The sequence below is a fragment of the Dunckerocampus dactyliophorus genome, chromosome 16, assembly GCF_027744805.1.
Source record: "Dunckerocampus dactyliophorus isolate RoL2022-P2 chromosome 16, RoL_Ddac_1.1, whole genome shotgun sequence".
Taxonomy (NCBI): Eukaryota; Metazoa; Chordata; class Actinopteri; order Syngnathiformes; family Syngnathidae; genus Dunckerocampus; species Dunckerocampus dactyliophorus.
In genome coordinates, this window is record NC_072834.1 from 20,205,569 (window position 1) to 20,232,798 (window position 27,230).

The 27,230-nt window shown below is 46.0% G+C and overlaps 1 protein-coding gene across 1 annotated transcript; it reads left to right on the forward strand.

Annotated features, from left to right (window-relative positions):
* The first annotated feature begins 871 nt into the window (after window positions 1-871).
* Window positions 872-27,096, forward strand: LOC129169038 (solute carrier family 22 member 4-like). Its single transcript, XM_054755003.1, has 11 exons — window positions 872-1,078; window positions 2,584-2,766; window positions 2,942-3,045; window positions 5,144-5,298; window positions 20,975-21,146; window positions 21,242-21,389; window positions 21,939-22,024; window positions 22,108-22,322; window positions 26,432-26,614; window positions 26,692-26,827; window positions 26,951-27,096. The coding sequence occupies exons 1-11, from the start codon at window positions 872-874 to the stop codon at window positions 27,015-27,017; spliced, it is 1,656 nt and encodes a 551-aa protein (XP_054610978.1). The 3' UTR covers window positions 27,018-27,096.
* The last annotated feature ends 134 nt before the right edge of the window (window positions 27,097-27,230 follow it).

The window sequence follows — 27,230 nt, forward strand, 5'->3', positions numbered from 1 at the left end:
ACTTTATTCGTTGTTTTGTTTGTTTCTCATAATATTATGACTTTACAAAATATATTTTTTATTCTGATTTTTATTGTTAGATGGCAATTTTTCCTCTGAATATTTGGACTTTAATCTTGTAAAATTAAAATTTTTGCTGTTGTTGGATTTGTTTGTTATTTTTGTTTTTGTTTTTAGAATGTGCTGTGGGCCAAAAAAAAAAAAAAATTCCCCGGGCCACACTTTGGACACCCGTGCGTTAGCCGCATCACAAGTGAACAAAAGTACCCTCTGCCACCGCCTTCTCCTCAGGTGCCACCCAGGGGATCAAGCAGAAAAAGAAGCTCCAGTCGCTCCTGCTCACCAGAATGAATACACTGTTGACTTGCCGACTATGTTGCATGATCAGATGGTACTAACAAATACATTATTGCCCAATCTGATGATAAACGGTTAGCAAATCAAAATCCAAATGGCAGCTGGGGGCATTTGCATCTTGCGGCTGCTTTGATGTTGGCCTGCAGCACTTTCTAAAAATATAATCGAACAAAATTGACGCTTTTTGGAGGTTTTTTTCAGAGGGCTTTATGGGCGGAATAGCTGCGTCTTCTTACCTGTTTTTTATATGTTTAGAACGCACAGAAAAGAGAAAGACGTGTTCATGTCTCACATAAGGACTGTGGATGAAAAAAAGTGCAGTTTTCTTTAAACACAGCCATTCACTGGTTGTAAAAATGTCTTCTCAGCTGTGATAGGCGGAGCCAAGTGCTGCAGATTTACACCTGCTGACGACTCAGAAGCCACGTGAACTCGATGAGGTGTGCAGAGACAAACAGGAGAAAAACAAACCACCTGATCAAGCAGAACAGAGAAGGTTGGTCCAGGTTGCACTATGAGGGACTACGATGCCAGCGTGGCCTTCCTGGGAGAGTGGGGGCGCTTCCAGGTGATGGTCTTCTTCATGCTCTGTTCCACCATCTTGCCCAACGGATCAAGCTCCTTCTCCCTGGTCTTTGTCACAGACACGCCCAGACACCACTGCCTGGTCCCCGAGGTCAACCTCAGCCAAGACTGGAGGGAAGCTGTGATCCCAATGGAGGTATTCCACGTCTCCTAACAATACAGAATGCAGAATGTTCAGCATTGTCATTGCTGCAGGTGTTTGTAACCTTTGAACGCTACGCTGTAAAGTCAGTGACTAGTTTGCAGCAGAATTGTGTGAGGAAGTACAACGACAGAAAAAGATCCCTCATGCTGTTTTTGGCATGTTGTATCAACGCTTATAGCTCAGCATTCAACAGCACTGGAGGACGAATGTTGCTTTTGATGTGTAGCAAGGGTCATCTCTCAGCATTCATGTAAAATGGAGCAGGATGAATGCACAATAGCATTGTAGTATGAAATGTGGAACGCTAACCCACATCCGCAGAGCCCCACTGAGTGGGAGTTGAGCAGCAACGAGCTAAACGCCCGGGCTGTCAACTCAATGTCCAGCAGGGTTCTTAAAAGTGCTGTCTGTCGTGGTAGGGTACTGCAATGGGGGCGCAAGCGTTCGAGCATACTATATCCCGCCCTCTTCCTGCTCAGCCATGACTGCTAATTATCCATAGCTTTCCTGAGACTGTGTGTATGTGTACTGTATGTGAGAGTCAGTTGACCTCATAATTCTGAAGAATACAGACTTTTTTTGTACAATGTGTTCTCTGAAACCATTATTGGTAAAGCATATGCTAGCTCGTGGTGGTGTTCGTATATATTTTGGCTGAAAAAAAATGTCATTTGGAGCCAAGGGGGGCAGGAGGACACCTTTCAGGCGCCAGGGAATGAGGTTTGCCAACGTACTTTTGCACAGTCACACCAGCTGGTTAACCGTTACAAATGCTCATTTCTCAGAATTCCCATAAAGATAAGCAGGAACATTGCTGATACACAATAATAGTGATATGAATGGTGTAAATGCTTATCTCTAAGCGGATTGTTGCAGTATAGTGTTTATATTGGTGCCAATATTATATTATATTGGTATCAGCATTCACAGTACATATTTTTGAGGCACCATACAAATAAATGGTATGAATGCTTACTTGATGGGTGTCATTCCTCATAAACACATTTTTTGCATGTTCAATAACCACTTCTGTCAGCATAAAGATAAGCAGACACATACAGTCGTCCATCACCACATCACGCTTCGAATTTTGCAGCTTCCCACAATCCCAGTTTATAAAAATGTATTTATTAATAAATCACGCTGTTTCATGGTTGACTATTATGTATTATTAGTCTAAAGTATTCATATTTAAGCAAAGATGATGTATTTTTTGCCTACATGAAGAATTTTGAAAGATAAAAATGGCTAAAAAAGTAAAATACAAATGTAAGGCATTCAGAAGACGTCTTTTTTTCAAGACAGCCCTCGATCTGCACTTAGGACACCTCTGATTTAGGAGCACCACTAATACAAATAGACGGAGTGGAAAATGAAAGGGTGAAGGAAAATAAATTTCTGGTTCATGTTTCATGTTCATGTTTGCAAAATAACAGGAGGGAGAGACATGCAAATGCTAGCTAACAGTTTGTGTACCTTGTGGTTTGGCTTTGGAGGAGGTCCACGGGGAGCTGGAGAGGAGCCAATGCCGCAGGTACAGACTGGATGTGGTCCGCAACCTCTCCGACATGGGTCTGGTTCCCGGGCGGGACGTCAACCTGAGCAGCCTGGAGCAGGAGGACTGCGTGGACGGCTGGAGCTACAGCAGCGAACGCTACCAGTCCACCGTGGTCTCTGAGGTCATCATGCTTCTGCACTCTTTCATGTCGTCACATGTGTGATTCATGTTCAAAAGCAAAGCAAAGTGAAGTGAAGTGATGCAGATTTACACCTGATCGATGTTCGACTTTGCCTAAGTCTATTTTGTCAGCCTAATGGTGCCAAACGCCGTCGTCACTGTGCTTGCACTTCCAGTTTGACCTGGTTTGCAGTGCGAGCTGGAAGCAGCCGTTCACCTCCACCGTTTTCTTCCTGGGAGTTCTTGTGGGGTCCTTCTTCTCGGGGGTGCTCTCAGACAGGTACGCTGCTGAAAGGAGAGCATCACCGTCATCAGTCATTGCTAAAGTGACATAATCGCACATAAACAGCATTCAGAGGAACAAAGAAATCACTTTCACCCCGCAATGTAAAAAAAAATAAGCCCGTGGGCCATGAAAGGCTTGTGATTTTTTAATCATTGCTTCTTGGCCAAACATTTTGTTTTTGATTAGGTTGACAAAAGTTGGAATTAGGCATGCCCATACTGGCATAAAAAAAGATATTGGGTCATATCGGTATCAGTTTTTCTGCCGATAATGGTATCGGCATGCCAGTGATGACGTGCTCTGCAGTGCAACAAGCTCAGTATGTCAGATAAAATAAGACATAATTCCAATTGGACTGTTATAATTATAAGCTAAAACTAGTGTGGGTGTATCAAATTGTTAACTCAATGCAGCCCGCGAGTCAAAAAGTTTGCCCACCCCTGATCTAAAGAGTAGCGCTGACAACTAGTGGTAAACAAGTACTGCTGTACGTGCTTTCTTGCGACTGCGAAGTAAACCCTTCCCGTCTGTCCCTCATTCAAATCCTCTAGCACCGGAACACATTTATAGCAACACACGCAACACCAGTCTTAGTTTTCTTTTAAATGTCTTATTTTTTCTGATTATGTCTACCATATTGGGTAATAGGGATGTAATTGTGACTATGGGGTTGTTATTTCATGTTTGGAGGGCTCTAACGTGAAAAAACATTTTGGGAAGGTTGTAAACATGTTTTCTGTGCTTTAACTACAAAAATATTCCATTTATAAATAAGGAATCGTACTGTGTGGAAATTCACTTATCACTTATTCACTTGTCAGGTCTGGAACAAATTAATCACGATAAACGAGAGACTACTCTATTAGGCTATAAGCATAATATAACTGTAAGCATAAGCGTTTGATTTTCTCTGTTCATTTGTTGCTGTCAAATAAACACTCGACTGTTTAAATATGCAGCCACACCATGTACCGCGGAAGGCCCTTTTCAACATCATCTAGATTTGGGAGCTCTGCTATAACAAGATGTGTCTTACACTTTCCCCTTTTTGAAATAGAACATTCTTTTCAACACTAATTGCCCGCCGCAAAAAGCCAGATTGAAGTAGTCAAATAGTAAGAAGTACGTGTGGGTGTGAAGTGTCTCAAACCCCCATTACAGTGGGACGCTATCCCCCGTTTGCGCTTCATGGTGGGACTGTAACCCCATTATGGTGGGACTATGACTCCCGTCTTCGGTCAGCATATAGAGTGAGACTCTTAACCACCCACTGCGCTTCACAGAAGGACACTAATCCTAGTCTTCTGCAGGCGGGCGGGACGCTAACCCCATTTACAGTGGGACCCTAACCCGTCTTTGATCGGCATACAGTATATGGTGCGACTAACCCCCGTCTTCTGCAGGCGGGCAGGACCCTAACCCCCCTTTGCGCTTCAGGCCGGGTCTCGAACCCTCGTAGCTCAACATTTCAAGTGTTATTTTGAAAAGAAAATGTTATTTTCAAACAAAATTTGCATAATTGTAAAATTGCATATTTATCCCAGGGAACACTTTGGTATATTCAATATTGTGAAATTTGTGATAACAGGTTTTCGCCTTACCTTTTGTCAGGGCGCCCTTGTTGTCTGAGACAAAATGCGACCATCTTCTCGTGGTTAACTGTTTCCTGTCAATCTCTGAACACGGGGTCAACTTCAGGGTATCCATGTTGTTAGATTGTCTCTTTTGTCGTGTTCAGAATTTGGAAGAAATTCCCAACAGTCAAGTAATACATTTCACAATAGATTATATTAATTAGATGAGTATTGTATTAAGGGAATATTCATGAATCAGAAATGATCCTTATCGTTAATGGTAATAACTTGCTGGACAATGTAGGATTACAAATGTCTATAAGAAAGCCAATATCGAGAAAGAAAGCCTCTCGATTACTAATTGACCACAAAGACATTCAGCGTTGAACCATTGACTATGGTGCTGTTACTCATTACTCATCACACTCGCACATTATTCAACAAGTGTTTAACATTTCGCATTCTTGTACAACAGAACCGATGCAAGGCTACACTTTGTTCTTTTCGACATCTTTCAGGTTTGGCCGTAAGCCGGTTCTGTTTGCAACCATGGCGGTTCAGGCCGTGTTCAACCTGGCTCAGATCGCCTCGCCCTCCTGGGAGGTGCTGTGTGTACTTTTTTTCTGCAGCGGCTTGGGAAGCATCTCCAATTACGTGTCCTGCTATGTGCTGGGTAAACACACAATGTCATGGTTCAAATCGTATAATTGCTATTTATGTGTTACTGAATAAGACAGTTTAAGGAATTCAATTTACAAACTTCTATAACAAGGATGTCCAAACTGTAGCTTGGCAGCTATTTTCGGCCTGCAGCTGTTTTTTTATTGGCCCCTCGGCATATTCTAAAAATTCAGTTCTTGAATTAATAATAGATACATTATTAGATATTACACTCATGACTATTTGCTTTGTCAACTACAACACAAAGCTGAGGTTTGTAGATGTTTTCTTCAAATATCCATCCATCCATCCATCTTCTATACCGCTTGTCCTTACTAGGGTTGTGGGTTTTCTTCAAATATTTTGACTTACCTTAGATTGGTTTTAGAATCTGCATCCTTTGATTTTTCAGGATGCAGCCCTGGGTAAGAACCCGTTCGAAACGGATGTTTACATATACATGCATGTACATTAGAATTTAGATATGGCTTCTTGCTGGTGCTACACAGCACCAAATCTAAGCAAGATTTACAACTGGGGTGTCCGAGTGCAGCCTGGCAGTCATTAGTAGCCTGCAGCCTGCGGCGCCTTTTAAAAATATAATTTACCATGAAAATGAAAAAAAAAAAAAAAAAAAAAAAACAGCAGCAAAAATAGAAAAATCAGCAGTAATTTTAAAATAATGAAGTCAAAATATTAAAACAAAAAAGTTGTAATGTAACGAGAAAAAGCTATTTTTATGAGCATTTGGAAATATTGTGAGGAAAAATAACATCATAGAGCATATATATACACGATATAAAGTTGAAATATTAAACAAAACGTTACTTTATGACAGGTGTAATGTGAAAAACAAAACAACAAATAAAGTTGTACATTTTGGAAAATGAGCAGAAAGTTATAATGTTACAAGAATAAACTCAAAATATTATGGAAATAAAGTCCTAATTATGAGTAGAAAATTTACGAGAAGAACGTTGAAATAGTTAAAAAAAAAAAACAGCAAAAATGAAAAAAATGTTATGACAATAAAGCCGAAATACTAAAAAAATAAAATTGTGAGGCACAAAGGCACAATTTTGCAAGAATAAACTTGTAATATTATGAGAAAAGATAATGTAATTTTAGTAGCATAGAGAAAATTTATATTTTCTTTAAATCGTAATATTATGATAAATAAGCAAAACCTTTTTTTTAAAAGGTGGACAAAGTTACAATATCATGGGAATACAGTCAAAATATTATAAGAATAAAATCATAATATTATGAAAAGAAAATTTTACTAAAGGAGGAAGTTAAATTAAAAACTTTGGTTATTCAGTCATTCAGTCATTCATTCATTCATCCATTCATTTTCTTGTCCTCATTTCTTGTCCTCACTCCTGTTGTGGGGGTATACTGGAGCCTATACCAGCTGACCTTGGGTGGGAGGCGGGGTACATATTGTGTAGTATACGTTTAGTAAAATGTAAAAAAACAGGAAAAAAGATCACAGAGCAGTGGTCACCAACTAGTTTGAGCTCTCGTCTCGGCCGTGAACTGCATCTACAACTGCATCTATCTGGTACACAGATGGCCCCTGGACCGTATTTTGAGCATCCCTTATATTCGTCGGGGTCAGGATTGTGGCGTCGGCCCTCTGAGCAAGCTGCAACTCTTTTCGGCTTGTTGACTCAGTGTCGTGGGCGAGCAATGGTGGAGGGGAGATGGGCTGCGTTACAGTCAGTCCTAATGAGCAGTGTGGAGTTACAGTATACTGTATTTGTGCCTTCATTTTGAGGTGGCAAAGACAGATTTTGAGCCACATTAACATGCAATAATTACTGTTATGTGAACTCTCTCTCTCTCTCCCTGTCACTCAACCTGTGAACGCTGCGGGATGAGGCGAGCCGGTGTACGCGTGTGCTCTCATAGTATCTCCGGTCAGGTTTTGGGAACTGGGGTCCAGGCTGGAGCTTGCAGGTTGTGTGCCTGGAGAGCGGCAAGGCGTAAGGGAGTATTCAGTGGTCAAAATGCGTGCCTGTTGGTCACTCTAAGTGAGGGGAGGGCACTGACGTAATAACACATTTATGCATAATACATCAAGATTCTCGCGATCGACCGGAAAAGTCCCAAAGATCGACTGGTGGCTTGCGATCGACGGGTTGGTAACTCCTGCCATAGAGCAAAGTTCATTCTAATAGTATGCTTTTTCACCTACAATCATGGCCAAAAATTTTGAGAATGACAAAAATATAAATTTTAACAAAGTCTGGTGCCCCAGTTTTTATGATGGCAATTTGCATGTACTCCAGAATATTATGAAAAGTGATAAGATGAACAGCAATTAATTTCAAAGTCCCTCTTTGTCATGAAAATGAACTTAATCCCCAAAACACCATTTGTAACCCTCAGTGCAACCCTCATATCATATCAGTGATGCGCTGGTTAACACAGGTGAGAGTATTAAGGAGTCATGCTAAGGAGAGTGATACTTGGTATCTTTGTGTTTCCTCTGTTAACCACTGGTGCAGTCATCATTGCTTAGCACAAAAAGGACTTCACAGGCAAGGATGCTGCTGTTGATAAGATTGCGCCCCAATCAACCATTTATCGCATTATCTAGAACTTCAAGGAGAGAGGTTCAATTGTAGTGAGTAGTACCCAAGAAAGTCCAGCAAAGTCTGGACTGATTCCGAAAGTTGATTTAGCTGAGGGATAAGGGTGCAGCGCTTGCTCAGAAATGGCAGCAGGCAGGTGTGAGTGCATCTTCCTACATTCTAAACAGTTATATTGTACAGACCACAGTTTTGACTGCTCACTTGCAGTCTTCTTCAGTGTGGTCACGTGATGTTCCTGTGACGTGTCTTGTCAACTGATTTAAACAGATGTTGGCCCTGTCTTCTTGCCAGTGAAGGCAGGGTGACAACACCATCTGCTGTCCGACTTCTTTAGGACCACATCCCAGGTGTGACAGAGTAAAAAGGCCCCCTCGTCCCGGTTTATGGTCCTGTGGACACGTTTCCGTATTTCAATTGCCTCTTTCATCCAGCTGTGGTGCTTGTTGTCCTCTGTCTCATTTGAGACAGATTTCACCATGAACTTTCATTTAGCCTCTCAGACTTTGCCTTTCTTCTGCGCAGGCCCGCAGCAGCCTGCGGGCCTGGTGAGCTGAATACCCAGCGAGAAAAGCATCCGAGGCGTAAACGAGGCAAGAGGGCCGGCCTGCATGCTAGGCTAAAAGCTAGAGCGACTAGGCCACCACTACCAAGCCTGCTGCTAGCCAACGTCCACTCCCTCAAAAACAAGATGGACGAACTAAGAGCAAGGATTACAGCTCATCGTGAGATCAGGGAATGCTGTGTGCTCACCTTCACAGAAACCTGGCTGACGGAGGATATACCGGACTCAGCGATCCAGTTGGAAACATTTGCTGCTTACCGGGGAGATCGGACTTTAGCGTCTGGTAAACACAGAGGTGGCGGCGTCTGTGTTTACGTAAACAAACGGTGGTGCACAGACGTACAGACGATGGAAAAGCACTGCTCGCAGGACATTGAGCTGCTTATGGTGAAATGCAGACCTTTTTATTTGCCTCGTGAGTTTAGCGCTGTGTATTTAACTGCTGTTTACATCCCACCACGAGCTAACACCGCTAACGCACTAGGCCTGCTGCATGACATCATTGATAAACACGAGACCAAACACCCAGACGCTGTATTCATTATATCTGGCGATTTCAACCACTGTAACCTCAGGACTGTCCTCCCCAAATATTACCAGCATGTGAGCTTTCCCACAAGGGAAAATAACATCCTGGACCAAGTCTACAGCAACATGAAAGGTGCTTTGAAGGCTGTTCCAAGACCCCACTTTGGAAAGGCCGACCACATCTCTATATTCCTTTATCCAACATACAGACAACTTCTTAAACAAGCTCCCCCAGTAAGTATAGCAGTTAAAGTGTGGAATGAAGAAACTGATCAAGTACTTCAGGACTGCTTTGGCTGCACAAACTGGGATGTGTTTAAAACTGCAGCGGGGAGGGAAGATTGTACTGTTGATTTGGATGAATATGCTTCCGCTGTTACTGGTAACATTAGCACATGCATAGAGACTGTTAGCACCACCAAGTATTACAGAAAATACCCTAACCAAAAACAGTGGATGAACTGTGATGTAAGGGCTAAGCTACGTGCTCGTTCGACTGCATTTGTCATGGGCACCGCTGATGACTACAAAAAGGCCAGATATGACCTGAGAAGGTCCATACAAGAGGCCAAAAGACAATACAGACAGAAGCTGGAGGGCTACTATTCCACCTCAGATCATCAGCGCATGTGGGCGGGACTCCAGCACATCACAGACTATCAACAGCGGAGTAGCGTAGCCACGTCCAGCCAAACCACACTTCCTGATGAGCTGAACGACTTCTATGCCCGCTTTGACACCCAAACTCCTGATGAGCAGAGAGGGTGGCTGGACTTGGGGAGCACACAGGACTCACCTCTCATGGTGACATCAGCTGATGTGCGCAGGGTTCTGAACAAAACAAACCCACGAAAAGCAGCAGGCCCAGACAACATCTCAGGACGTGCACTTCGGGTTTGCTCATCAGAGCTAGCTGATGTGCTTGCTGACATATTTAACCTGTCGCTTGCACAAGCATTTGTACCGACCTGCTTTAAGTCCACCACCATAGTGCCCGTACCCAAGAAAAGCAACGTGACCTGCTTGAATGACTATCGCCCTATAGCACTCACTCCTATTGTAATGAAGTGCTTTGAAAGAATAGTCATGACCCACATCAAAAAGAGCATCCCGGCGGCAACTGTGGACCCTCTACAGTTTGCATATCACCAGAACCGGTCCACGGATGATGCAGTCAACACTGCCATCCACACAGCCCTTTCTCTTTTTTTTTTTTTTTTCTTTTTTAAAGCAAATTTGGAGCGACCGGACCGGAGCAGGAGGGGACAGAGACGAAGAGAAAAGGAAACGAGGGGGTGCGGGGATGAGAGGGGGACAAAAAAAAAAAGAGAGACAAAAGACAAGGACAACAGCAGCAACAACAACAATTGTGACAAGAACAGAACAACAGAAACATACAGAACGACATCAGCAAATAAATGTCTGTGACAACTATAAAGACGAACAAGGACATAAGGACAAAACAATATCAACAACCACAATGATAACGCTGTCAATGACAATCACACATAATAGTCATGAAATGATGAATTATGATAGTGATCACAATGACAATACTGCATTGAAACAGTCACACATAATTGTAGTAATGAAAATGATTATCCATGAAAGTGAACAGAATGATAATTACTGTAATGCACATCATTGTAAAAAAAACTATAATCATACTGCTGATATCACCGTCGCTGTAATAAAACCAACAACATAATAACACCCTGGTTAACTCAGTGAGTAATGTGGGGAAGTACGTATATACTGTGAGTGTGCATATGTACAGGTATCTCTGTAAGTGGGGAAGACTTCATACAGTATATATAAAGGTGCAAGAATGTGTGGGCGTGTAATTGTCACTGAGAATGCATGAAAGGAAAGGGGCCGCCTTCCACCTCCCAGAGAGCCCCGCCCCAAATAGCCAGGCCAAGCCCCCGCCGTCAGAAGGCCACCAGGCCCACAGGGGCAGGCAGCACAAAGATCAGTGCCCCAAGAGCCAGCCCAGAGAGCCCTCCCCCCCGGGAAGACCAGCAAGGGGCCGAAAAAAGGTAATCCCAGCCAAGGACAGGGCGCCGGTGGGCCGGAAGACTGCCAACCCCCGAGACCAGCAAAAGATCACACAGTGATCACACAGTACCGGGCGCCACAAACCGGCAGAGACGCCCAGAGACGCCCCCACAACCGGAAAGAAGCCCGCCCGCGCCGGAAGCGCCAATCCCCGCCACCCCCACCCCCAGGGAGCGGAGCCAACCCCCGCCCGACCCCCGACACAGGGCCGCCCCGCCCAGGGATGCAGGAGGCACACCCTCCACCCACCCAGCGGAGGCACGGGCGGCAGAGATGTATCACCCAGCACTCGACCCCACGGAGCAAACCCCTGTATGCCCCCCTTCCCCCCCCCCAAATAAATAACTAAAATAAATAAATAAATAAATAGAAGTACACACACGCACGCACATACACACTCCAACGCCCTCAAGCGCGCACACCCATGCACGCACACGCATGCACACACACAGTGGTCGACTGCCCGACACCCGGAAGCCTCACCCTATCCCCGTTGGTAACCCAAGGAGCAGCGGAGCCGGAGACCCCTGGGTCCCAGACATACAATCCAGAATCCAGGCGCGGAGAGCGCGGACCGCCGGGGAGCAGGAAGACACCAGGCCACACCCTCCCAACGGTAGGACGCCGCCAGCAAGGCAGACAGGGGAGCCAGCGAGGAGGAAAGCGGGAAACCGAGCAGGCGGGCGGGAAAACGAGCGAGCAGCCAGGCGAACCACCACACAGCACCAACCGACACCCGCCGGCCAGCAAACCCCGAAGAGGGAGCGGGAGCACCCCACCCCAAGCCGCAGGGAGGCCAAGCACCAGAGCTGAGAAGGCGAGACCAGCAGCAGACCAGCCGACGGACCCCACAAACCACCAGAAGCCAGACCAGCCACATGCCACCAGAGCCGACAGCGCACCACCCGTGCACCGGAGCCCTACCCCCGACAAGCCCGCAGACAGACCGGGGGAGGCGAGGACACAGACAGCGGCCCAGCAGAGCACAAAGCGCAACGGCGACAAACGCCCAAGCGCCCGGCAGAGCACAACCCCCCCCCAGCAGGCCCGGCCCCAGGGCACCCGCACCCCCATCCTCACCCCGCCACCCAGGCCCACAGTACCCGCAAGCATGACCAAGCCCCAACCCACCAGCCGGCCCGGCGCCCCAGCAGCCGCCACAGCGCAGCAACCACCAGCCCCCGCGGCGGCACACGGGCGACCCGCAGCACCAGCACCGCCCCCCGGAGACCGCCGAACCCGCCCCAAGAGCGCAGAGGCGCCCGCAGCACGTGTCAGTCCAGGGGAAGCACCGCAAGCCGCCCCGCCCCGGCGCAAGCCCCGGCATCAACAGGACCCAGAGGGCCACCCCAGGGGAGGGCAGGCGAACCAGACATAGGCATTCCACAGGCCAGGCCACCCCGGGCGAGCCACCGCGACAGCCAGGCCCCCGGCCACCCCGCCGACCCTGGCGCACGAGGCACCCCAATCCAGCCCGCCCTACCCGTGTATGTAATAAGGTGTGATTGTGTCTATAATGCAATTTAAAATAATAATAAATAAATCAAATAAAATAAAAGAGGACAGCTACGAAAAGCTGGTCTCTGTGTCCCTGATGGGTGTATCTGTGTGCATGTATATGGGGTGTATGTGGATGATAGCTAATGATGCAATTAAACCGGGGGACAGCTGCCGCTCAGAGGGGCCCTCACCTGACCAGCCCCCCCAAACCCTAAGTGTCTACTCTGCGATTAAAATTGGGGGGCAACAGGTCAGTGGCACGGCAGGAGCAGAGGAGCCCCCAAGGCAGCTCCCCTCCCCAGCCACGCCCGACCGTAGGCCACCCCCCAAAGTCCTATATATATGTGAGGTGGTGCGGTGGCACAGGAAGGACGGGGGCCCCACACCCCAACGCCGCCCAAACCGAGCAGGGGGGGGACCAAGGACACATGACCGACCGGCCACCCACCACAGCCCAGGCTCGGGCGAGCCACAGGCCACAGGACACACCACAGGCCCTACCCGGCCCGCCAGGACGCCCGGTCCGGCCCACCCAACCCCCCAAGAGGCGATACCCCCAGCGCCCCCCAACACCGGAGCCTCACCGGAGGTAGCGTCCACAGCGCCACCCCCAAACCGCCAAACACCACGGACCAGCCACACGCCCCATGGCAGATCCGACCGCCACCAGGACAGCGGGAACCGCGCCCACGCGCCTCCCGCATACCAACACGGCCGGCAAGGGAGCAACACCACGACGACCACAAGAGCACCGGACCCCACATAGAGCGGAGCCACCCATGAAGCACGCAAGCCAGAGTCGCCAGGGAAGGACAGAGAAGCAAGCACCGCACGACAGGGCCCACGAAAGGAGCGGCCCCCCGCCCGGCACCCAAGCAGATGCCCCCGCCCGCCCCGCCCCCCGCCACGCCGCAGACCGGCCACCACTCCACCCCCTGCCCATCCACCAACACGCCAAGGGAGAAACCCCGGAAGGAGAGAGACAACCGTCGGCCAGGAAGCAGAGACCAGCCAGACACCAGCAGGTAGCAGGGACCGCCCGCCAGCCCCCTGCCAGCCCCACCCCCAAGCCCCCGGCCAAAGCCACCCCCCGACCGCCCCACCCCAGAGCAAGCATCCCCCCGCCGATCCCGGCCAGCGCCACGCAGAAGAACACCACGCCGCCCGCCCCCACGCGCACCCACCCGCTCACGGACCCCACACCCCCCGCCCACTAAGCCACAGCGGCCCCGTCCCTGAAAGGAGAAAGCAAGGGATGCCCTCCACCCCAGCACCACGCACCTCCCACCCCGAGCCCAAACCGCACATCCGCGACCCCCACCTCCGCGCCCACAGTCACCCGAGGGACAGCCACAGGTGCCGGAGGACAACAAGCAGCTCCCACCTGTCACACATACACCACACACATAAATCAGTAAAATAAAATAAAATAAAATAAATAAATAAAATTAAATTAAAAAAATATAAAATAAAATAAATAAATAAAAAGGGGCAACCCAAACCACCCTCCCACCCAGGGGAGAGAGCTCCGCGGGGGCAGCTGGGCTCAGGCACCCGCGCCCCCACCAGGGGAAGAGGCCGGCCCCCACACCCCACACCGGACGACCCCATGCGGCAGCCGAGCAGGAGAGCCCAGGGCAGACCCCGCCCCACCCCCAGAGGCAAAGGAAGCGAGGGAGAGCCAGCGCCACCAGCCACACACGGGCCCCCCCCAGCAGCAGTAGGCGCCCGGCACCCGCAGGATGCAGCACCCCGCCCACCCACCCACCCACCGGAGGCCAACCAACGCCGTCCCCCGGACGGCCCCCCCGACCCCGCCCCCGCCCCATCACCCGACCCGGACCCCTCCCCCCCCACCCACCAGCCCCCTCAGGCAGGCAGCCCAGCAGAGAAGACCCGGGACACCAAGCCCGCCCCCGCCCGCCCCCGAGGTACCAGGGCCACCCAGCGACCAGGACCACACCCCATGCCAGATGAACGAGACCCCCAGGGGCAGAGACAGATGCCCTCACCCCCCTGAGAGTCAGGTCAGGGAATTAATTATTGGTGCCCATATAGACAGAAATTCAGACATTTGTTTCTTAAATTCAGCAGACATTCTCTCCATAGCTATATGATCTAACAAAAGATTTTTGTAAAGAGCTATGTTCAGTTTCTTCCTTGATTTCCAATTGATGAGAATGGTTTTCTTGGCGATGCTTAATGCAGTGATGAGAAGCTGTGTTTGGTTTGTTTCTACATCAATTGTGGAGAGATCGCCCAGCAGGCATAGTAAAGGGGAGGTAGGAATGGAGAAACCAAGTGCCAAAGATAGGTACTCACACACTCCGTGCCAAAAATTTTGAATGGGAGCACAGGTCCACATGGAGTATAAGTAGTCATCTATTCTATGGTCTGAGCAGTGTGTACAGATGTTAGAGTCAGTTAAGCCCATTCTAAACATTCTATGTCCTGTGTAGTGTACTCTATGAAGGATTTTAAACTGAATCAGCTGTAGGTTGGGATTTTTGATTAACCGGGAAACATTAAGACATATTTGCTTCCAGAATTCAGGGTCACAGCTTGTAGATAAATCTGAGCTCCATTTGGAGATTGGTACTCCGATTGTGTTGTCATTTTTGGAAAGTAGAACATATAATTTAGATAATGTTTTAGGGGCAGATATTTTGAAAAATTGGTCAATAGTGGTATTGCTTTCCCATGATATAGTCCTGAAACTTGCTTTAATTAGAGATTTAATTTGTATGTATTCAAGAAATTTGTTATGATTTATTCCATACTGTGTAACAAGGTCGTTAAATGAGTTGTTTCCTATATTTATATTTTTCATGCAACTTATTCCTTTTTCGTGCCATTTTGGGAAATTGAATGGTTTCTTTTTAAGCAAGATGTCAGGATTATTCCAGACGGGAGTGTATTGGCAAGGAGTGAGCGAGAATTTTGTTATTTTTAGAAATTCCCACCAAGCTGTCAGAGTGGTGCTTATATTTATACTTTTAAAACAATTATTTTTCCGGAGGATTTCGCTAATGAAGGGCAGGTTACAAATTGGGATTTCGTGGCTAAGTGATTGTTCTATGTCTAGCCATAAATAATCCAATGGGTTAGGTTTGATCCATTTTAAGATATACTGTAACCTGTTTGCAAGGAAGTAGTTGGGGAAGTTTGGGAGTTCTAAGCCCCCATATTCTTTAGATTTTTGTAACGTTTTGAGACTTATTCGTGCTGGCTTATTTTTCCCAAAAAATTTATTTATATATGAATCTAATGACTTGAACCAAATTATAGATGGTTTGGTGGGGATCATGGAAAATAGATAATTAACCTTTGGTAAGATCATCATTTTCACGGTGGATACTCTGCCTGTAAGTGAGATGGGCAAGGTTCTCCAACGTGCAAGATCATCCTCTATTGACTTCAGTAGTGGAGTATAATTCAAGCGGATCAGGTCTGACAGGTTGGAGGAAATGTTAATACCCAAATACTTAATGTTCCCTGAACACAGTGGTATAGAGGGGGTGCTCTGGAAACCAAAGTTAATGGGCAGTACTGTGGATTTAGACCAGTTAATGGCGTAATCTGAGAAGGTGCTATAATTGTTAATGAGTGAGATAGATTCGCAAAGTGAAGAATGTGAATTATCTAGGAAGAGTAATACATCATCAGCATAAAGGCTTATCTTATGATGAACATTTGTGGTGTGGATCCCTTTAATATTTATATGTTGTCGAACTGCAGCTGCAAGAGGTTCGATAAAGATAGCAAATAGTGAGGGAGAGAGTGGACACCCTTGCCTAGTACCTCTTTGTAAAGTAAATTCTGGAGAGATGTGATTGTTGGTCCGAACAGAGGCCTTCGGGGTGTTATATACTTGTAGTATTTTAATCCATGTTCTAAATGAATCTCCAAAGCCAAATTTTTGTAGTGTTGCAAAGAGAAATTTCCAGTTTACTCTGTCAAATGCTTTTTCAGCATCCAATGAGACAATTGTGGTTTCTAAATTATGGATGATAGAGTAATCAATCAGATTGATTAGACGGCGTATGTTGCTAGTTGAGTTTCTCCCCTTGATAAATCCTGATTGATCAGGGTGTATTATATGAGGGGTAACTTTTTCCAGCCTTATAGCTAACACTTTGCATATTATTTTAAGATCTGCATTAATCAGTGAAATTGGACGATAACTGGAAGGTAGTGTTGGGTCCTTATCCGGTTTCAGCAGGAGACTGATTGTAGCTGAGTTCATGTTAGGAGGCAAGCGTGAACTGTCTTTGATTACCAAAACCATTCTAAAAAATATTGGAGATAGTAATGACCAGAATGTTTTATAAAACTCGGCAAGGAAACCGTCAGGTCCTGGTGCTTTGTTATTCGGCAACCGGTGTAGAGTGTTATGGAGTTCTATTAAGGAAATGGGTACATCTAAGTTTGTCACCTGTTCGTCATTTAATTTAGGTAATTCTATGGTGTTGAGAAATGTTTCGATATCCGGGAGAGATGGTTTGATCTGAGGTGTATATAGATTTTTATAAAAGCTCCTAAAGACGGAATTAATTTCCTCCGGAGGTGAGTGATATGAATTCCTGAGTCTCTAATGGAGGAGATAGAGTTTTTTTCTTTATTGACTTTTAGTTGGTTAGCTAAGTATTTTCCGTGTTTATTGCCATGCTCAAACTTTTCCAAACGTAGTCTCTGCAGTTGGAACTGAATTTTCTTGTCAGTAATTTCTTTTAAGTCTAGTTTCAGTTTTCTTAGGTTACTTAGAATATGCTCATCTTGTGAGTCAGCATGAGCTGCTTCGAGGATTTGGATTTTTTTCTCCAACTCTGATTCTAGTAATTTCTCTTTCGTTTTCTTATATGATGAATATAAAATGTTTTTTCCGCACATTACTGCTTTTGCTGCCTCCCACAGAATACTAGCCGAGACACCGGGTTGGTCACTGAAGTCTAAAGACATTGTCCACTCTCTTTCAAAGTATTTTAGGAAGTCTTAGTCTTTTAGTAATGATGTATTTAATCTCCAGCATCTAGTAGGAGCGCTGGTAGTTTGGTTAGTGAGAAAAAGAGAGACTAGAATGTCAGATATGATTGAGTTGCTTGTCAAAAAGTAGTCAATACGAGAGTAGGTGTGGTGTACTGGTGAGAAATAAGTATATTCCCTGTGAGTAGGGTGATAAGAGCGCCAAGCATCACAAAGACCAAAATCATTCATGTATTTCTTCAGTATCGATGTTGATTGAGACTCACAATGTCTCCCAGCTGGGCTACACCTGTCCACTTCTGGGTTAAATACTAAGTTGAGGTCCCCTCCCAAGATCATACTTGTATCCAAATGTGCAGAGAGAGAAGAAAAGAAGGCATGAAAGAAGGAGGGGTCGTCAACATTCGGACCATATATGTTGGCAATGCAGAAATGTACATTATCAACAGATATGTTCATGATTATATATCTCCCTTCTGTGTCTGTAATACTGTTGTGGAGTGTAAAATTCACCCTCCTGTTAATTAAAATAGCTACCCCTCTCTGTTTGGAGTTGTAGCTTGCTAAGTATGTGTGTGGGAACTGTGGTGAGTGAAGTGTATGGACAGCTGACTTGGACATGTGAGTCTCTTGTAATAAGACAATGTCTGCTTGGGTGTTCTTCAAATGATTAAAAAATTTTTGTCTTTTTTTTATCGACCCAACTCCCCTGACATTCCAAGTGACAAACTGCAGTGAGTTCATCCTACACTAGCTTTGGTGACGTGTGTGTAAACAAGATCAAATGTGAAGTATGTGTACCTGGAAGTAAAAATCATAGGAATATATACAGTACATTTAAATGTATGCTTAATTTGTACATAGGCAAAGTGTAACATAGTAATCCTGAACAGCCCACACAGCCCTTTCTCACCTACAGGGCCAGGACACATATGTCAGGATGCTATTTATAGACTATAGCTCTGCTTTTATATATAGATAAGCTCCTCACACTTGGCCTGTCTCCCTCCCTCTGTAACTGGGTGTTTAACTTTCTAACAGGCAGGCCCCAGTCAGTCAGAGTCCACAATCGCACATCCAGCTCAAGAATTGTGAGCACTGGGACCCCACAGGGGTGTGTGCTGAGTCCGCTCCTCTACACGCTCTTCACCTACGATTGCGTGGCCTCCCAGAAGAACACCAGCATCATTAAATTTGCGGATGACACTACAGTCATCGGACTGATCACTGGTGGTGTTGAAACATCATACAGAAGAGAGGTGGCGGACCTCATAGCTTGGTGTCGTGATAACAATCTCCATCTCAATACAGATAAGACTAAAGAGATCATTGACCCAAGAACAAGGGAAAAGGAGCCACATAGACCCCTGTTTATTGATGAGACTGAGGTGGAGAGGGTGAAAACCTTCAAGTTCCTTGGCACACACAACTGCGAGGACCTCACCTGGTCTCACAACACCCAACAAATTCTGAAGAAGTCCCAAAGGAGACTGTACTTCCTGAGAAGACTGAGGAAATTTGGCATGTCCACCACAATCCTGAGTTGCTTCTACAGATGCACTATGGAAAGTGTCCTTACAGCCTCCATCACTGTTTGGTACGGTAACTGTACAACACGTGATAGGAAGGCACTCCAGCGGGTGATCAAGACCTCACAGAACATTGTTGGGGCAGCCCTCCCCTCACTGCAAGACATTTATAAAACTAGAGTCCTACGCAGAACACACAACCTCATCAAGGACAGCACACATCCACAACACTCATTATTCACACTCCTACCGTCAGGCAGACGCTACAGGAGTTTGAAGTCCAGGACCACAAGGCTGGCAAACAGCTTTTACCCACAGGCCATCAGGCTTCTCAACGAAGCACTCACACACGCCGCACACAACACACACTCATAGAACTTTATTTATTTGTATTAATGTCTCTTCTTTTTGTTGTTGCTTAATTTATTGGTATATATGTTTATGTTTCTTATGTTCTTATTCTTTCTTGTGTTTTCTTTCTTTTCTTAGGAGAATGAACAGAATAAGATTTTCATTGCATCGTATAACTGCTGTTTTACCATGCACATGACAATAAAACTCTCTTGAATCTCTTGAATCTTGAATCTCTTAAGTGGTTTACCAGCTTCAACAATGGTAACGGGCTGGTCGTCCAGTGTGGCTAGCTTTGTGGCCACTACTTTAGCAGCGCTGGCGTCTTCGTAGGCTTTCAAAACATCGTTGTAGCAATTCTAGCATTCCAGGTGGCTGACAAAGGTAAATAAGTCCCACACAATCGACGCCATGATTGTTTACAAGTGAGCTCAGGTTAGGAGTGGATCACGTCACAGAAAAGGAGTGCTTGATTTGCTTACTTTAGCCTTGTAACAAACACCACAGTATCGGTAATCTCATTTCATTGTTTATTTTCATTATCGGTTATCAGAGCTATTTTTAATGTTATCGGATTTATCCGTGCGAAGTGATATTTCCTCATATCATGTACCCCTACCAAGCATTGATTATGCAAGGCTGTCATTCAACAGGATGTGGCCCAGAAGTGAATTGACAGCATGCCATGGTGAATTGAAAAACAAGGGTCAACACTGCAAATATTAACTCATTAACTCTTACATAAACTTAATCTAACTGGCGTTCTCCAAGCTTTTGGCCATGACTGTTCACCGCAAAGCTGAGATGCAGGTTTTCTTGAAATATATGTAACTTCTTCAAAGTGGCCATTGTTCTAATTTTAAGTAATATGTAAGTAATATGTAAAATAAAGATTTAAAACAAGTAAAATAGTCAAATTCTTTCTTTATCTATTATCGTCTAATCTATCCATCCATCCATTTTCTATATCGCTTCTCCTCTTTAGGGTCACGGGGGAATGCTGGAGCCTATCCCAGCTGACTTCGGGCGACAGGCAGGGCACACCCTGGACTGGTCGCCAGCCAATGGCAGGGCACATATAGACAAACAACTATTCACACTCACATTCATTCCTATGGACAAGTTAGAGTTGCCAATTAAGCTAACATGCATGTTTTTGGATGTGGGAGGAAACCGGTGTACCCGGAGAAAACACACACACGCACGGGGAGAACATGCAAACTCCACACAGAAATGCCCAAGGGGGAATCAAACCCAGGTCTTCCCGATCTCCATACTGTTACTGTGTTGGCCAACATGCTAACCACTAGACCACCGTGCGGCATCGTCTAATCTCTGCAGATTATTTATTTACTGGCCAAAAATACATAGTTTTGCCTTTGATTTCAAGTATTTAATCTTGCTTAGTATTTCAGTTTTTGCAGGGCAGGATCCTACAATAATAATATAATCTATGTTATTTATCTTTTCTGTACCAAACATTTGCATCATTACTTATTACAGTCTGGTACTTCTAGCCTTTAAACTTTAGATTGGACTGTGTTTCCTGTATCAGTTTTTTATTTATTTACCGCACAGGCACAGAAATCTTCACGGGCAACACTCGGATGGTTTATGCATCGATGGGCGTGTGCATTGGCTTCGCCTTGGGCTACATGATGCTACCCCTCGTAGCTTACTTCCTCAGGAGCTGGAAGGACCTGACAGTGGCCATCACTGTGCCTGCCGTGTTGTACATCCCCTTCTGGTGGTGGGCTGTGGTCATTACTAGGAAAGACTCACCTGAATGTTGTTACTGGCTATCCGCTTTGAGATTCCATATGGTCGTGTGTGTGTGTGAGACAGGGTCCTCCCAGAGTCTCCGATGTGGTTGTTGTCTCAGGGACGAGTGGGTGAGGCCGAGACCATCGTGAGGAGAGCTGCAAAGATGAACAGAGTGGAAGCTCCGGAGAAAATCTTTGCTGATTACATGATAAACGCAAGTCAACTTTATGTTGCTACACCATACACTCAACTGCACACTTCTTCAGGTACACCTGAAAACATGTCGGACTTGCGTTATTTGAAAGCAAATCATGGTGGTGGTGTAGTGCTTCTGCTTCACTCCTGCAGATGACACTAGTGCTAACACACAGTAAGCGTTTATTTCGGCACTGCACCATCTGCTGGACCTGGTGGGTCACTGCTCCACTTGGCCCCAATGCAGGTGGACTGTAACAGCCACAAGTGACAATAATGACAAATGCCTTTATCCAAATCTGCACCAAAATTGAATAGCGAACAGCTTTTAATGTAACATTACTGTATGTTTATAATGGTGGTTGTACTCTTGTGGATGTTGTGGATGTTGGGAAATAAGGCAAACAAAATATAAGGTACATCTTTTAGTGGAGTGCAGAAACTACAACCACCAGAGCAAACCTTTTGGCAGTGTCAATCATGTGCACGTGTACCTAATGTTGTGGCCAGCGAGTGCAGAATGACGTGCATGGTGACTGACAGCACTCACAGTTGTTTCATCTTGTAGACAGACACACCGGAGGCAAAGTCTGTGCAGCGCTACACTTTCCTTGACCTGCTGAGGAGAAGAAGCATCGCGGCAACAACAATCATTCTGTGCTTTGTGTGGTGAGTAACACACACACACACACACACACACACACACACACACTTTATGTTATCTGGAGTAAAACCATTGGATGTCTCACCAGGTTCACACTGAGTGTTTGCTACTACGGCCTGTCCCTGAACACATCACGACTCCACTCGGACCCGTACATCAGCTGCTTCCTGTCGGCCGTGGTGGAGGTGCCGGCATACAGCAGCACCTACTTGGCCGTGCGTTTCCTACCTCGACGCGTGGCCGTCATCCTGGTCTTTCTGGTAGTGGCGTTGTCGCTCCTCTTCATTCAGCTGGTACCTCAAAGTAAGCAGGAGCAGCAGAGTGTTAGTAAAATGATAATGTTGTCCAAACATTTTCCACATACAAAAAAATGAAAGGATGCAAGGGCCACTTTTGTAAAGCAAAATATGCAGATATGATAAGAAGTTATTTAAGTTATTGAGCAAATATATCAACTAATGTCTGTATCTCTTCAGTGAAGCATTGGGTGTTTTGTGTCTTTCAACATCATACAGCCTCATCCAGGTGACCCAGCCATGGCTGATCAGACCCCGGCTTGTGAATGGATAGCTGACTAGCTACCATGCCTCCATGTATCTCACTCTTTTGAGCCACAGCTATCTCGAGGCCCTCTCTGCCGCTTTAGTGGAATTGTGAATGGCTCTCCTCTTCCTCTCTGCTGAAGGCCCTGGCCAAAGAGTGGGCCGCAAAACGTCTGCATCCCCCATTGGGAGGGACCTCCCTCTCCATCCTGCCTGGTGACAGTTGCTGACTAGTTCCGTGTACTTGGAGAGATTCCTTTCAAAGGCTTCTTCCAGGCAGTCTTCTCACACGACTGTCAGCTCCACCATCACAACCTGCTTGATGGTCCCAGACATGAGGACGATGTCTCGTCGCAAGATGGTAGCAGCGATGTGACTGGGGAACTTGCTGCCTCTCGAGGTCCACCAACAGCTGCAAGTCTCTTGCAGAGGTCAAGATGCCTGTACCTGTTTTTATGGTGGGGGTTGCCTGCTCCCCAGCTCTAACAAAAGAGACTGTTTTTTTTGGCAGGGAAGGCTGTTTTGCCCATCCAAGTTTAGCACTAATGGCTTCAGCCATGGCCTTCAGCACTTGGTCATGCCTCCACCAGTACCGTCCTTCTCCAAGTGCCACAGTGCGGCAACTGAGGATATGCTCGAGTGTTCCTCACTTGGAACCAAAAGGCATGCTGGTGACTCTGCTATGCCCCATGTGTGCAGGTTAGAAGCACTTCATAAACTGCCTGGATGACGAATTCTGCTTTCCAAATGACAGTCCAGGTCATCTTCCTCTCAACCACATCCTTCCATCTTGTTCAAGCTCCCTGTTGTTTCATCCCTATGGCCTTGCAAGATCTTGTCTCATCCACTGCTGCTCTCACCTCCGCTTGAATCGGGTGCTGTCTTTCCTTCCTTCTGATGTTCATTTGTGAAGTTTTAAAGGGTCCTAGACCTGCATGGTCAGGTGTTACCACACCCATAAGACTCATGTGACACAGCCTTGTCTCTGCCTCCTGGACAGCATCCTCTACCCTTCACTTCCTGCCAATCCTCAATTGAATTCCAGCCTTCACCACCTTTGGATCACTTGAGTCCCAGTACTGCACCACTTCTCTCGCTGTCGTTACCTTGGATTCTTCCTCCAAGGATTTGACGGGCAGCTGTAGATTGTTGTTACACCCATGAAGTGCGATGCTGTTCAAGCTCTTTGGTAGTCCGGTCAATCTCCAAAGGTGGTTGCTGCGCTTCTTCTCTATGGTCTCGACTATAGAGCTTAGGACAGCATAGATGACGAGGGGCCACAGAATTCTGTAAAGAATGCTGTGTTGATAGACCCAGGCTTTGAACTTTCCAGGGAGGCCGGACTTTTCCTCAGATTTCAGCCATCCAGCCAACTCAGTGCAGGTTGACTGGATGGAGCTGGATCACTCTGAGATCAGTTGAAAACTTTGCCCAAGGTTTTGACTGGCTTCTCTGTGATGGCTGTGCCTGAAATGTGAAACCCGTACTTGTCCTCCACCCTTCCTTTCCTCAGGACCATAGATCCTAACTTGGCAGGTTTGGAACGCATCCGGGCCCACTGCACCAACCTTTCAAGTCCCTTCAGAATCCACCGGCAGCCTGGGACTGATTCTGTTGTGACTGTAAAGTCATCTATGAAAGCCAAGATTGGTAGCTGTCGTTCTCTGGAATTCGTCCGGAGCCCTGTGTACTCTGGCTCAGCAGACTTAGTGAGCATATTCATGGCTCATGAGAACAGTGTCACAGAGATTGTGCACCCTGTGATGACCCCCATCTCCACATTGTGCCAACTGGATGTAGTTGCTCCTGAAGAGACCCTCATTCTGAAAGTCTTGTAATAATCAGCAATGAGAGCTCTACACCTGTTGGGGACATGATGTGTCAACAGAGTGAGCTGGACTAGCTTGTGAGGAATGGAACCAAATGCTTTTGCCAGGTCAAGCCACAACAGTGACAAGTTGCCTTTGTTTTCCCTGGCCTCCCGTATTAGCTGTGTTACCACACCACTATGCTCCACACATTGTGGCATTCCTTTCTGGGGTGATGTGTCAATGTAGCTGTTCTTTATCAGGTAGGAGCAAAGACGCTTGGAGATGCCACTGAAGAAGATCATTACCTCAACGCACAGCAGGGAGATTTTGCAGAACTGATTCAGCTGGGTAAAATTGTCCTCCTTTGGGATCCACATGCCTTCAGCCAGCTGCCACTGATCTGGGATCTTTCCTTTTCTCCACAAAATTTGCAGAATTTTCCACAGACACAGCAGATGATTGAGACAGTACTTGTACGAAGTGTCACTTAATTCTGGAGCTAGCGCTAGCCCTTGTTTGCAGAAGACATCTCTGATTCCTTCAGATGCAACTCTGATGTGTCAAACTGCACTTTCAGTTCAGGGGGATCTATGAGGCTGAACATCGTCGTCAAACTGATTCCATTTAATCCGCCTCTGGTCAGACTTAATGCTCAGCAGATTAGTCAACAACACCTGGAGGTTCTGGGCACTCTGGGGTGACTCAATTCTCGGTACACTTTTTTCTCTTAATATTTAGACTTTATCGTAAAAATACTGCTGATTTTTCTATTTTTTGGTGTTGGTTTTTTTGCTTTTTTTAAGTTTTCTTGTCAAATTATAATTTTACAACATGCAGCGGGGGAATATAAAAAAACAGCCATGGGCCGCAACTTAAATTGTACTATTTGTTCCATGAAAGTGTATTAATTTATTCTCAACAGTCTATTATGTTAATTTCGTAGCGTGTTTCTTGTCTGCACTGCTTCCAGTAGTGTATGTGAATGTGAGATTTTTTGTCCAATCAGATTTCAGCTTCTATGCATTGCCATACCAATGTCATCTGCCCAGGGCCTTCAGACTTAGGAGTGTTGGCCCACATCACATACACACTATTAGCAATGAGGCTGTCTATTTTTATAGTGTAAGAGTTTTTTTTTTTAAGTGGCTGACTGGCGCAGTGGGTAACAACGATGGCACTTGGCAGAGGGGATTCTTGTTTGAATCCCAGCCAGGGTAAATGGCAATGTACGGCAGTATTATTATCATTATTTTACTGGCACTCACAGTGTCTGCCACGAAAAATTCTGGCTGGTCAAGTCCACATGAAAGGCCCAGGTGCACTACCAAATGTGCCACCCGTCACTGAAATAAGAGTAAATATTTCAACATTCAAGCACACATCTAATAAAGGAATAATGCCTTTCAATGTCATTTTTCACAGCAAAATATGATTCATGTGTTTAAGTGACATAAATACTTTAAAGGGATAGTTCGGATTTTTTGACGTGAAGTTGTATGACCTTCCCATCAGCAGTGTGGTCCATCGACAATGACTTACCCCTCACTTACTCCTCATGCACGCTAACGGCTGTCCTTTGTTTTGGATGTGATGAAGATGCATCCGCTGCAAGCACCGCAGCCATCTTGTTTGGTATGTGTTCCGCAGCTGATGAAGATGCGAGCGTCGCAGCCATCTTCAACAAACACAAAACAATGGACGGCGCACATTAAAACGACATCAGAGAAAGTGAAGCCGAGCGATTTGTGAGGTGTAATTTTTTTTGGAGGAGGCATTTTTGCCATGCAAATGTATTACTCTTTCAAACACACATTGTTTTGAGAAGCCTAACTCTTTATTTACGTAGCCCCAGCAACTAACCGGAACTACATTTCCCATCACCAAAATCCGACCAGAACTGGGCTCACAGGAAAAAGTGGGGGGTAAGTCACTGTTGGTGGACTACACTGCTGATGAGGATGTCATACAACTTAATGTCAAAAAAATCGGAGCTATCCCCTTAAGTTTGTTACATGAAATGTGACGCAAAAACGCGTCACATTTGCTCCCTCGCCCTCAGGTGTATTAGAGGCGGCTGTAGCCTTGGAGATGCTGGGTAAATTTGCAGCGACCGCCGGCACATCGCTGCTCTTTGCCTTCACCGCTGAGCTCTACCCAACCGGCCTGAGGAACACGGCATCTGGGACGTGCGTCATGGTTTCCAGGACAGGAAGCTGTATCGCACCATTTCTGCTGCAACTGAGTGAGAGCATTTGGGCACTGCCGTCTTGTTGAAACTTACAACTTGCTTCATTTAAAAACACGGCCTTTGTCGCACAGACGTCTACTTCAAGTATCTGTCATACGTCACCTTTGGGTCTCTGGCCATGGTGTCCGCCTTTGTCACGCTCTTCCTACCAGAGAGTTTTAGGCGCCCTCTACCTGAGACCATCCAGCAAATGCACAAGAGACCAAGGTAAGATTGCTTGAGGACATCAAGATGAGTCTTTTTTTAATTTTCACTCATCTTGTCATCAGACATCAAGATGAGTGTGAAAAGTTTATCTTAAAAATTCTTTGTTCCCCTTCTGCCTTACAGCATCATGTGTCCGTGCGTCACAAGAAAAACCTCCAAATGCGTGACAACCTTGGAAAGCCGACTGTGATCATTTCAAATGATAACAGTCTGCAGTGGACGGCAGCATTTCAATGATTCATGTTTTTTAATTGCCATCTACATTATTCACAAAGAAAAAAACATTTTAAAAGTGAGTCATCGTATTTTTTGGTGGGTTGTGACCGAAAAGTGAGTCCTGGGTTTTTGCCTGGGCAAAAATAAATAATGTAATAACCCAATGTCTGTGAATGCACCTTGCGTT

Coding starts and splice junctions, on each gene's coding strand:
- LOC129169038 (XM_054755003.1), top strand. CDS start 872: ATGAGGGACTACGATGCCAGCGTGGCCTTCCTGGGAGAGTGGGGGCGC. Junction 22,025..22,107: donor ATCATTCTGTGCTTTGTGTG/GTGAGTAACACA, acceptor ATGTCTCACCAG/GTTCACACTGAGTGTTTGCT. Junction 26,615..26,691: donor ACCATTTCTGCTGCAACTGA/GTGAGAGCATTT, acceptor TTTGTCGCACAG/ACGTCTACTTCAAGTATCTG.